Source organism: Carya illinoinensis, chromosome 1 (assembly GCF_018687715.1).
Source record: "Carya illinoinensis cultivar Pawnee chromosome 1, C.illinoinensisPawnee_v1, whole genome shotgun sequence".
Classification (NCBI taxonomy): Eukaryota; Viridiplantae; Streptophyta; class Magnoliopsida; order Fagales; family Juglandaceae; genus Carya; species Carya illinoinensis.
The window spans coordinates 44,089,211-44,103,232 of NC_056752.1; the positions used below are offsets into that span (position 1 = coordinate 44,089,211).

At 36.1% G+C, this 14,022-nt stretch overlaps 1 protein-coding gene across 1 annotated transcript; it reads right to left on the reverse strand.

The window, feature by feature from the left end:
* Positions 1 to 1,860: 1,860 nt before the first annotated feature.
* On the reverse strand, positions 1,861 to 14,022 carry LOC122276543 (tuberculostearic acid methyltransferase UfaA1-like). Its single transcript, XM_043086363.1, has 14 exons — positions 13,723 to 14,022; positions 6,927 to 7,029; positions 6,633 to 6,728; positions 6,473 to 6,528; positions 6,235 to 6,358; positions 5,743 to 5,805; positions 5,577 to 5,636; positions 5,328 to 5,489; positions 4,254 to 4,327; positions 4,074 to 4,167; positions 3,344 to 3,480; positions 3,174 to 3,254; positions 2,837 to 2,942; positions 1,861 to 2,221 (listed from the first exon to the last, which is right to left on the reverse strand). The coding sequence occupies exons 1-14, from the start codon at positions 13,869 to 13,871 to the stop codon at positions 2,105 to 2,107; spliced, it is 1,422 nt and encodes a 473-aa protein (XP_042942297.1). The 5' UTR covers positions 13,872 to 14,022; the 3' UTR covers positions 1,861 to 2,104.

The window sequence follows — 14,022 nt, forward strand, 5'->3', positions numbered from 1 at the left end:
TAGCTAGCACATGGTCTCTGTTTTCATATGCACCATGCACATAGCAGTCACATTTTGACGCTATTGGGATACCAATGGATTTAATTCTATCATCCGCACTTAAAGCATTATTAAAAACTTTCCACATATTAACCGAAATATTCTTTGGAATGCAAGGATGCCAAACCCAGTCAGCCCATCTCACCTTAGGAGCATTAATTCTAACACAATTCCATGCACTTTTCGTGGAGAACTTTCCATCCTTAGTAGCTGTCCATATCAATACATCTGCCCCTTCTCTACTTTTGCAGAAAACTTCTAGCACTTTTCCTGCAAGCTCCTCCCCTACTATACCGTGTAATTTGACAACATCCCACCCATTTTCCATTTTCAATTCTGTAACTTGTAGATTTGGGGAATCACCCATAGGAGCCAGGTTACATAAAGGGCCCTCATCCAGCCACTTGTCAAACCAAAAGGATATGTTACCATTTTTGATCTTCCATTTTGAAAGATTTAACACCTCAGGGATACATCCAGCCACGGACTTCACTTTAAAAGACGTAAAAAATTTATTTTTTATTAATAAAATCTACATTTTTACAAAAAAACTTGTATCAAACTTATGCGTATATATATATATAGCGTTTCATGCCTTAATATATGTATATATATAGTTACGCTTTGTTAAAACTTTTCTTTACGTATATGTATGACCATCTAATTGACTTTATCAGTTTTAACTGAGTCAGTAGATCTACTAACTCGGTGAAGAATAATATAAGAGGATCAATGAAGAAATTAAGATATATGCAAGTAGGATTATAATTCATACGCACCCACTATTAATATATGAAAAATTCTATATATCAAGTTACCATCTAATTACTTTTATTTTACTATACAAAATGTAACATAATATTGATTATTATTGAATGATTCTTTATTATCTAATGATTATAAATATGTCATATCTTATATCATAAAATAAAAATAAAACGATAGTATGATGTATAGTATTACTCTTAATATATATTAATCTTTATGTCAAAACCCAAGCACACACCATTAATTAACACATGCGCTCGAAATTTATAAAGAATCAAAGCAACAACCTCTCATTGTTATTTATCATTTTATTACTTATTACTTGTTACTTATTTTATGTTTATGTGATAATTGAAAGTTCATTTTCAGACAAGAATTTCAAAATCTCAAATTATCTTAACTATCTGAGCCCCACTTGTGGATTTTAGGAGCAATTTTTGAATTTTATTAATAACCCTTACTTTCAGGCCACCTGGTTTGGATAAAGATCATATGCATGCTTCTATTCAATTTTATCTCATCTCAATCTTCAAATACTATAAACACAAACTTTTCCTAATTTTAAATTTTTAATGTTTTTATCTAATCATTATAACTTAATTATTAGAACCTTCTTAAACTTCAAAACAAAACACAAAAAAAAAAAAAAAATCAACTTTTTCAAATTGTAAATAAAAATAATATTAAAAAAATAATATTTTAATAATATTTTATTTTTATAATATTTTTATTCAACTTTTTCTTTCTCATATTTTAAAATCATATAAAACATTTTAATTCAAACTATTTCTAACTATCTCAACTCAAATATCTCATTAGTATTATTCACAAAGTATCACAAGTACTCACTATCCAAACCAAGCCTTAGAGTTTTCTTTATGTTTGACATCTTTTGTCAATCTTAATCCTTAACTTTGTTAATTAACTAGTTGTAAGAGTATTAATTCTTATTTTGCATATCTGGCATCACTTATTCAGTTTGATAGAAGTAAAGAAAATAAATAAATAAAAGAAAGGAGGAAGAAGAGAGATAAAAAATTTCTAACTAGAAGAAAACCAAGGTGGTTGGTTTATAGCCACTATTATTCATCATTGTGTTACAAACCGCGTACGCCAAGCTGCGACATGGTCTCCATGCTTCAAAGAACGCAAAGATACCAGTATATGTACCAACATTATTCATTAATTACTTTTGCCATAGAAAGTACCGGTAAAGTACTAAAATAGATTAGTGCATATCGATAGACTCTGATTGCAATAATCTTTGATCTACTTGGATCAAGAATTACTCCTGGCATTAATACGAAGTTTCGATTTCTCCATTGGGAACAGGATGATGATCAACTCCCGAAGGCACAGCAGTTTGATATGGATTGCCGAATGCAGTATGATTGCCGGGACGCGTGAAGACAATCTATATGTATATGTAATATTAATTTCAAATTAATATTTGTGAGTTCTAACTCCGATCCAGTATAATAATTAACTAAGCTACGGATCGGAGTGTAATATTCTAAGATAGCAAGTTCGTGAGTGAACATATAAGGGTAATAATCATCACATGAGCAATTAGAATTGAGTGTAAAATGCATGCCATGCGATCGCATGAGTACTGAATATTATCACAGTTATATACATACATATAAATATCTATATATATATGCGTGAGTATAACTGCATGCATTCCATCGTTAACGTTTGTGGGCAAAAATCATGTCATGTCTAGCTAATTAATCAGGATTTTTCCTACTAGTTTGCATGTTACTTGATCTACTTTCACAATCTTTATAATGGAGTTAAAAGAGCGTTTGTGTTCCACTTTCAGCCCTTCTATCTACTTACATTTTCATTATATGATTCATCAGCTGCTAGCTATAGCCGGGACACACTTCGGTTTGCCTAGAATCATGCATTGATCATGGATTCATGAGAGTTTTCATGAAACACTACATACTGACTGACAAACATTCATTGTGCATGAGTCAGATTAGTACCGTTGTTTCTGTAAATTAGAAATATTAATTATTACCTGATAATCTCCGAGTGTACGCGACTTGAAACCAGCTGCACAATATTCAAAGTAATATTCCCACGTCCTTATAAATTTTTCATCGAAGCCGAGAGCTACGATTTTGCTGCAAAATGAATTAACATTAGCTATCATAAACATCAGTTATAAACCCGTGATCCCTTTCAACTCCGAGATGGGCCTGCAGGTTTCAGTAGGATGCCTTCAGGCTGATACCGATCAAATATATAATCGGTAACTTCATCAAGTTGAGGTAATTAGACCAAACTTCTTTGAGATACAGATCACAAAGTAAGAAAATAACACTAAATTCAAAATGATTATTTTTAATTCTTACCTCCGGTTCTCCGTGAAATTTTTTCTCCAACATCTGAGCGTTTGGTAGTAATGAATCCCAACGTTCTCCAAGAGCTCCACGCTGCACTTAGAGAAATTATATGAATAATTTCCGAGAGATTGTTATATAAATACTCAAAAGTAAATTACGAAGGGAATAAAGAATTATACCTGAATCTGGATGCAGAAGCCATGGCTGCTGTTATCCTGCTTAGTGATGGCAGGCATCCACCCGGGAAAATGTATTCCTTGATGAAATCTGAACTTTGCCTATACTCTTTATATCGTTCATCTGGTATCGATATGAACTAAGAACAGATCATCCAGCTTATAACAGTTAGTAATTCGCTGAAATTTTTCTCTCAAATTCTGGTAGATCATCGTCGGAAATAGTAAAGTGGCTAAAACAATTTTTTTTATTCAAATTTCACCGACTCTCATGGACTTCAACCATTTTAGAGTGTGATGATCTTTACATCATCAAAGTTGTCACTCGACGTACACCTCCGATCCCAGGTTCCTAAAGATCAAGATTGTTTGTTCATGGACCAAGGAGGGGCTTGGATACAGTCAAGTGGGATTTCGGCCCAAATAATGCTTTGGGCTAAAGTGGGTTCTTCAAAGAGCAAGTGTGCCAGATTTTGAAGCCGAGGGTGTGTGGTTTATATATCTTCTTTTCATATATACTTAATCTTAATTTAATATAAGAAATTATTATATTTAATATTCCACCGGACAATTTTTTTTTTTTTAATAACAGGAAGAGTAATCCTCCTGTTATTTGGCCCAAAGCATATATAAATATTCCACCGGACATAAAACAGTATTTTTAGGGTGAAAGCCAGGCAAACTGAAGATAAGCCAGGCAACATTTTTAGCTTTTCCTCCTATATATCATTACCTGCAGAACAAGAAGCCCGTCTTCTGCTAATAGTGATTCACAGCAACCAAAAAAATCTTCCATATATTCATGGCCCACATGTTCTATCATCTCGCTGGAAGAGTTGCATCAAAATAAATATCATGGTTTTTGTTAGAATCATTATGGTTAGATCAAATATTTGGTAGTAAAAGAACTCACCAGGATATAATTCTGTCATATTTATAGGTAGAAGGCAATTGCCGGTAATCGCAAAGAAGTAGTCTAATATGGTCCTGAGATCAGCAAAGTTGATTAGGAGTCATTTGGAAGTAACAAGACCTTTAAGAGAAGAATTTCATTAGATGTTCTCATGCTGAGAGAAGAACCGGATTTCATTGTTCTATGCAATTTGTTTCCTAAGATAGAATATGATGTAATGATGATGTTTTGGTCCTCAAAGAAAATCTATTACAGATATTACAATTTATATATGCAATATTGTATGGCATTTAATGAGTCCCATGATTAGTGGGATTTGTCTAATGTATAATAGGATAAAGAGGGCTAGCTGTTATGCACAATTTTAGGAAGCTGCTTGTTGCCTTGTGTGTGTCGCATGATCTTCGGCAGAGGAAGTCTTGCCATGAGTGATAATGCTGACAGATCATGTATTAACATTTAGTTTTAAGATGTGTAAGTCTTGCGTATTTATTTTGAAAAAAAAATAGATAAATACAAGACTCATATAAAAAAAATCATTTTTTTTAATGTTAAGATCCTGATTTTTTTAAAAGAAGTACGTGAAGGTGGCATGCACACCTTAAAATTGTGTCTAGCATTACTTTCAATATTTCCAGACAGCTGAAGATACGATCAAGCTTCTAAATTATATGAGTGGCATCTTCTATATCCAGGTCTTAAAATAACTTTAATAGAACTTGTCTTTTATTTCAAATTATCAAATAAAGAAAATTGTAGGTGATATAACAGAGTTAAATGACTCAAAATTTTAATTTCGATTTGGGCACTGAGGAAGAATGTGAGGTTCTTCCAGGTTCAGCTCGAGGAAGAAAATTAATAGAAAGACCAGTCGCATAAAGAACCATATGATGAAAACTAATGCAACGTTCTGTATCTGGCTGCAACGTACTTTTGAACGTATAACCCCAGGTGTCAAGATGTAGTCACGGTATTCCTCTGTCATAAGTGAAGGCTATCAATAAATTTGGAGCACCGTCCTCCTCTCTAATATATATATATATTTATATGTATGTATATAGATGTATGGAGTACCTGAAGGCCAGCATCTTTCACTTTCTTTTCCGCAAATTTAAACTGCGCTTCAGACAGAGTGATGCCAGTGTATTTGCACCCAGTTTGTTTGACAGCTTCAATAGCAAAGCCTCCCCATCCACACCCAATATCAAGGACCTCATGCTTCTTATCAATTCTTGCCTAGTAAATTGGAAATGAAGACAAAGTAGAAAGTTTAGTGCAGAGAGCACTTCTAAAATTTGGCATTATCCAACAGAAAAGACCCACCATTTCAATCAGAAGAGAGATTTTTCTCAGCTGTGCAACTTTCAAGTCTTCATCTTCCTTCTGAGAAATGTTTCAATACAGATTAATTCAAGAGAAAACTAATGGTTATATGGAAAAAGTTGACACTTTTTTTAGCAGAAAATCATCAAAAGGTTGTGATACCGACCTTAAATACAGCAGACGAGTATGTCATTGTTTCGTCCAAGAACAGGGAAAAAAATTCATTACTCTAGAAAAACATCAAACACGAATTGTAAGCCTCTACTTGATATATACTAAAATCAGTATTCAGGTTCCAATACTATCAATCCAAACATGGTCTCAACTTGAACGCAGTTTAACTCGTTTATAAATTCAGATTGAAGATCGAGGTATTATGATAAACATTACAACTGATCATGTCTTCACTTGTGGTCGTGTTTGAGAAAAACGCAGCTGATTTTTCATTTTTTGCAGCGGTTTTAAACTTACGAACCCATTGCAAAAACCAAGTTCTGACCCTATGCTTGCATGAAAATAAACACGCAAACAAATACGTGTTCAACCCATATTTTTATCGACTATGGCTATAATTAGCTTGTTAGAAATGGTCCTCCTTGAGATATCCAAACGCATAAAATAAGAGCAGTGGAATTTTCAGGTCAAAATGATCATATACCAAGTCATAATGACGAGAGATGTTCCTGCGACCCTGTGTAAGAGTATTTTGCCTCAGCAAATGCTTGAAAAAATATTTTGCCGATGCTATGCCAGCTGTGAATAGCAATGGTGTCCACCAGCCCCTAAAGCCAGCGAAAGGTGAATGCTTAATCCAGTGCATGCAATTGAGGAGACGAATAATAGTAAATAAAAGCAGTTATCCAAGCTTCTAGCAAATTCTATCCGTTGCCATATACCTTCTGCTTTTCGACCTTGAGACACAGGAATTTGATTCTCTACTGGCAATAAGAATCTGCAAAACAAATCAGCAAGGCAAATGCTGAGGAAGCAAATACTAGTAGAAACATATGACCTTTGAGCATTACCTTTCCGATTTGGTCAGAAAAATCATCTTACCATAAAAAGGTTTAGAAGACCTTCATTCTTATCTGTGAAAGAAATATCACCATCAATATATGCATCTGCAAGTCCTAAATCAGCTCGTGTCATGACCTGCTCATAACCCTCAACTTCTCATCAATGCTGGCGAGAAAAATTGCAATAAAATAAAACGATTTTTTAACTGCCAATATACTGCCTGGCCTACTCTTTAAATTTTATAAAATTCTTCCTACTAATCTCAACACCATGTGAAGTGTCATCCTTAAAAAAAAAAAAAAAAAAAGATTCAAACGCAGACTCATGTATTACCTTCCAGTAAAATTGGGGACTGTGAACTTCAAGAACAATTTCCAGAGGACATCTACTCCTTTCTCCTTGGAAGGTAAATGCTGTACCATCTTCCTCCAATAATCTGCAACACCAAAAGCGATGTCATATCAATCGACGCGATAGAGTACTGGAGACGGTGGCTAACTGTTTCGAGTGTCTACATATACTGTGGAGGTTCAGGTGTTCGACGAATGTGATGATCAAGAGATTCGCTCGTTAGGATTCTAAAATCATACGAGATTTATTAGAGCAGCATGTACAGAATGACATCAGTGTCTCCACATCTCCAGATGATGAAGAATTTGCTCCTCGTGGCAGCATAGATGGTGCTGATATGAAGACTCAATCACCAGCTAATAAACAAGTTGTTTGTAATAGTTTATCTGTCCATTTACTAGAATGTCCTTCCCTTAGCTGATATGTAATGTACCCTTATGTAATTTCATTATATAGCTGTCCAGAATATTCCTTAGTTAGTTAGGATTTGTTTTCCCTCTTGTAGTATAAAGCAACAACACCATGTACAGCCAAAACACACGATGGAATAGAAGGATCAGTTTTTCCTCCACACATTATCTCTCTGTTATTTTTCTTCTTCTCTGCTATTTTCTTCTTTGCTTATTCTTACATGGTATCAAGAGCCACAGAGTGAGAAACTTCTGCTATGGCTTCTCTCTCTGTTATTTGGATTTTGCAAATATTATCAACCCTTACCGCCTGGATCATGGGGACAATCCCTCCATTCCCTTGGTCCCTGACCTTCTCACCTCAGAGAATTATACAACCTGGTCAAGAGCTATGTGTAGAGCTCTTCGTGCCAAAAACAAGCTTGGTTTCATCAATGGAACCTTAACCAAACCAAAAGACCCTGCTGACCCACTCAATGATGCCTGGGAGAGATGCAATGACTTAGTGGTCTCCTGGCTCCACAACTCCATTAGCCTCACTCTCAAATCCAGTATTGCATTGGTGGATGATGCAAATCAAATATGGGGAGAACTAAAAGAACGTTTCACTCAACAAAATGGGCATAAAATCTTCCAACTCAAAAAGGCTCTCATAGGTTTGCACCAAGACACTGATTCAGTAAGTGTTTATTTTGGCAAACTTAAAACTATTTGGGATGAACTCCTCATATTTGACCCAATGCGTGCTTGTAATTGTGGCAAACTTGCTGTCATAAATGATAGATATCAAAGAGATTGTGTCATACAATTTCTTATGGGTTTAAATGAGTCTTTTAATGCCACCCGTGACCAGATCATGCTACTAGATCCCTTGCCTCCCATAAACAAAATATTTTCCATGGTTCAGCAGCAAGAGATGCAGCATCTTGTGCTTAAAAGTACCCCTTCACCTGATTAAATGGCCCTGCCTGTCAAGCAGCCATACACAGCATATAAGCCCTTTTCCAAACCACTTTAGCCTTTCAAACGAGATAGGCCCTTTTGCACCCATTGCAAAATACAAGGACATACCCTGGACAACTGCTTCAAAGCAGGAAATGCCCAAGCCCCCATTTGCATTCACTGTCATATGACAGGCCATCTAGCAGATAAATGCTACAAAGTGCATGGTTATCCACCTGGGCATAAACTTCATGGCAAACCCAAACAGCTTAGCTTTCCATCTGCCAATATGACCTCACTTGAACCAGAGAATCCATCCATTAACAACTTCACCCTCACCAAAGACCAATACCAGCAACTACTCTCACTATTGCCATCAAAGGAAGTCTCTATTGCTCCTCATTCAGTCAACCATGTCCAGGCAGATTGTTCTTCTTCTTCCACTATGAATGGTAATTCTTTTTGTTTCACTTCATCCATTCAAACATCTCACACAAACACACACTCACCATGGATTATTGACACTGGTGCTACAGATCATATGATCTGTAACACCTCATTTTTTTCATCCATCCCCTGTTCATCTCACTCCCACCTTAATTCTGCATAATGTACTATGTGTTCCCTCTTTTACCTTCAATTTAATCTCAGCTAAACAGCTAACCTCTTCACTTTCTTGTTGTTTTGTTTTTCTATCACAATTCTGTTTTCTCCAGGACCTTTTGTCATGGACCACGATTGGCATGGGTGAGATAAAAGATGGTCTTTACCAATTGCTTGCTGAACCAGTGTCTCCATCAGCGCTTCTTGACCATTTTTCATTTTCTTTACATAAAACCATTTCTGTTTCTGCTGTTTTGAAAGATGTTGATCAAGTTTCTGATCTCTGGCATTGTAGACTGGGACATACTCCCATTTCAAGATTAAATATAATACCAGATTCCTCTATCAAGAATCACATCTTTACTATCTCTGATACTCATCCATGTCATGTGTGCCCTATTGCCAAACATCATAGGCTCCCATTTCCTAACAGTACTCATAAAACCAAAAGCATTTTTGAACTTATACACTGTGACATATGGGGTCCCAACTCAGTTGAAGCATATGATGGCTCAAGATATTTTTTAACAATTGTAGATGACTTTTCTAGGAGCACCTGGACCTACTTGCTTAAAGCTAAATCTCACACTAGAATTTAGTAGAAACCCAATTCCAAACAAAAGTCAAAATTCTTAAAAGCGACAATGGTTTTGAGTTTCAAATGAATGACTTTTTTAATAAAAAAGGCATCATTCACCATAGGACTTGTGTGGCAACCCCTCAACAGAATGGGGTTGCTGAAAGAAAGCACCAACATATTTTAAACATAGCTCGATCTCTCAAAATACAATCTAACCTTCCCAACATCTATTGGACTGACTGCATTCTCACTGCCACATATATAATCAATCGAATTCCCAGCCCCTTACTTTCCAACAAAACCCCTTTTGAGATTCTTTTCAACACAGCTCCCACCTATTCTCACATGAGAATTTTTGGTTGTCTATGTTTTGCCTCTACTCTATCTCAACATAGAACCAAGTTTGCCCTTCGTGGCAGACAATGTGTCTTTCTTGGTTATCCCTTTGGGGTCAAAGGTTACAAATTGCTTGACATCAATTCTAAGACAGTTTTCATCTCTAGAGATGTTACTTTCCATGAATATGTTTTCCCTTTTCATCTTACCTCTCATTCATCACCTTTTTCTGCCTCTTATATTTCTCCTTCCTCAATGCCTTCTCCTGCTCCTCTCATATCACCTCCTACTTCTACTAATCTGTCTTCCCCTTCAGAAAATTATATACCAACACCTCCCTCTTCTCCTTCCTCAATGCCTTCTCCTACTTCTTCCATATCACTTCCTACTTCTTCTAATCTGTCTTCCCCTTCAAAATATTGTATACCAACACCTTCCTCTTCTCCTTCCTCAATGCCTTCTCCTACTTCTCCCATATCCCTTCCTACTTCTACTAATCTGTCTTCCCCTTCAGAAAATTGCTTACCAACACCTCCCTCTTCTCCTGCTTCTCCCATATCACATATTTCAGATTTACCATCCCAACCTATTCTCAGGAGATCCACTCGTACTAGAAGAGCCCCACAATACCTCCATGACTTTCATTGTCAGCAAGCTAGTTCTATCTCACTCTCCCAATCAGTGGACATGGCATCTTCTCCATCAGGTATCTCTTTTCCCTTATCTTCTTCCATTTCATATAAGCATTTATCCCCTGCCCTTTCATTATTTTCTGCCACCATTTCATCTCATCATGATCCACAAACTTACAAACAAGCTGCCAAGGACTCCGACTGGTGTAAAGCAATTGAAACTGAACTTGAGGCTCTAGAACTTAACCAAACCTGGATCCTCACTGACTTACCCCCTGGAAAAACACCAATTGATTGCAAATATGTTTTCAAAACCAAATACCATTCTAATGGCACTGTTGAGAGAAAGAAGGCAAGATTGGTTGCCAAAGGTTTCACCCAGCAGGAAGGGGTAGATTACCATGAGACTTTTTCACCTGTAGTGAAAATAGTTACTGTTAGAACTATTCTAGCCTTAGCTGCCATTAAGGGTTGGCATCTTCAACAATTTGATGTCAACAATGCATTTCTTAATGGTGAGCTCAATGAAAAAATCTACATGAGGAAGCCACCAGGTTACACAAAGGGATCTCCTGGTCAAGTATGCAAACTGCTCAGAAGCCTTTATGGCCTCAAACAGGCCTCACGTCAATGGTATGACAAGTTCTCAGCTTCTCTAATATCCTTTGGTTTTACCCAGTCAAAGGCTGATTATAGCCTCTTCACATACATCATTGCCACCACATCTACTGCACTACTAGTCTATGTCGATGACATAGTAGTTGCCAGCAATTCCCTCAAATCCATATCTGATCTTAAGACTTTTTTGAACAACCAATTCAAAATTAAAGACCTTGGATGTCTAAGATATTTTCTAGGCATAGAGGTTGCTCGATCTCCTACTGGCATTCACCTCTGCCAAAGAAAATATGTTTTAGATCTTCTTGCTGATTCAGGAATGTTGGCGTCCAAACCATTAAAAATTCCAATGGACCAAAACCATAAACTCAGCAAGTCTTGTGGCACACCCCTAACAGATCCTACTCCCTACAGACAGCTAATTGGTCGTCTCCTTTACCTTACAATTACAAGACCATACATTAGCTACCCAACACAGGTTCTAAGTCAGTTCATGGATCATCCTTCCACCTCCCACCTTGCTGCAGCCCACAAGGTATTAAGATACCTTAAAAACTCACCTGGTCAAGGGATCTTTCTGTCCTCATCTTCTTCTATTCACCTAAGAGGCTACTGTGATTTAGATTGGGCATCTTGCCCTGATACCAGAAAATCAGTGACTGGTTATTGCATTCTTCTAGGCCATTCCCTCATCTCTTGGAGATCAAAGAAGCAGACAGTAGTGTCAAGATCTTCTTCTGAGGCAGAATACCGTGCCATGGCCTCTATTACTACTGAATTTACTTGGCTTAGACAATTATTCACTGATTTGTCTATCCCTCATCCACATGCTGCTAACTTGTTTTGTGACAACCAAGCTGCCCTGTACATAGCAGCCAACCCTGTTTTTCATGAAAGGACAAAACACATTGAGGTGGATTGTCACTTGATCCGTGATAAAATCCTCGAAGGTTGCATCAAAACTGCACATGTCTCTACACATTCCCAACTTGTTGATATATTCACCAAATCCCTGCCATCTTACCTGCTGTTTTCACACCTCTCCAAGATGGGAATAACTGATATCTATTCTCCATCTTGTTGGGGGGGGGGGGGGTATTAGAGCAGCATATACAGAATGACATCAGTGTCCCCACATCTCCAGATGATGAAGAATCTGCTCCTCGTGGCAGCATAGATGGTGCTGATATGAAGACTCAATCACCAGCTAATAAACAAGTTGTTTGTAATAGTTTATCTATCCATTTACTAGAATGTCCTTCCCTTAGCTAATATTTAATGTACCCTTATGTAATTTCATTTTATAGCTGTCCAGAATATTCCTTAGTTAGTTAGGATTTGTTTTCCCTCTTGTAGTATAAAGCAACAGCACCATGTACAGCCAAAACACACGATGGAATAGAAGGATCAGTTTTTCCTCCACACATTATCTCTCTGTTATTTTTCTTCTTCTCTGCTATTTTCTTCTTTGCTTATTCTTACAAGATTAGATAGTTTTAAATAAAAATTATAAGTTGAATATTATTTATTAATATTATTAATTATTTTTTTAGAATTTAAAAATTTTAAATTGAAATTTAAAAAAATTGAATTGTTTATTATATTTTATATAGAAATTTAAAAAAATTATAATGATAAAATGAGATGAGATGAAATATTTTCTGAATTCATATGAGCTTAAGTCATGATTTTTAGATCTAAAGGTACTGATCATGGTATAACATAACGAACTCGATCGAATCGACTTTTAATAGTTTTTATTTTTAATTTTTGGGTCAATATGGTGTCTATGTTTTGACCCGATCTAATTCGGTCTATCAACCTATTATACGAAAACCTTAATTATCATTTAAAGGCTTAGTACGTACTCTAATATTTGATATCCCTAACATTATACTATATATTTGTTAGGATCGATCTCATGACAAAGTTGTTAACTTTGGGCTCAAGATATATTATAATATTATATTAGAAGAGAAAGGAATACTAATTTATAACCTCTAACTCACAAGTAATTACAATTTGTACATCAAACTATTTAAAATTATTTTTTACATACCTAGAGCATTGCTGATGTGGTTGACGCTGTTAATTTTTTTCTAGTTATGGTGTAAAGTGTAAAAAGCTTGTTAGTTTAAGATTGGAAAGTGCAAATATACTTAAAACTTTAGACAAGGATAATTTACAACTCACATAGAGTACTAGCTTCTAGCTAGCTGCTAGTTGTTCTTAATGAACCATGATTAAGTTTTTAATAATTGTTCGAGCTTCAGGTATGAATGAACCCTTGTCTAGAAATTAATTAATTAATTTAAACTATTACGTGATCGATCTACTCTGATAATCAAACAAGTTCTAAAAAATTGTCTTAATTACCATGCCTGTCCGTGTATATAGATATGGACTTCTGATCTATTGCTTTCCCTTTCAACTTGAGGATATCCTCTGCTTATATAACTTTGAATACATTAAGGCCGCTCATCGATCTGTCTATACATGCATGGGATCAAGGCTCTTAAACTTGGCCGGAGGTGAGCCGGCCGGCCCTGTCTCCGATCGAGGTTATAGATAAAAAAGATGTACGTACGTCGCTGCATTAAGGATTCATGATGTGTACATAAATGTATATATATATAGCTAGAAAAGAGTAGACTCACGTTAAACGTCCGCTGGAGACATATGTTTGAAGAGACCTCGTAACAAAGAGGCGCGCCCCAGCTTCCATCATAGAAGGCACGAATATTTGTCTTGGCTTGCTCAGGAGAGCACCACTTTCACCGGGCAAACTATCATGTGCAGCAGCCATGCCTGCAGCCAGCCTCCCAACAAGTATTCCTTTTTTTTCCTCTGCAAATTAGAGTATGCACTGGTATACATTAGGAAACAAAACGAAGGTTTATATATTATATAGATAGGATCAATACTACTGAACGACCGAATTGATAAAAAGAGAAGGA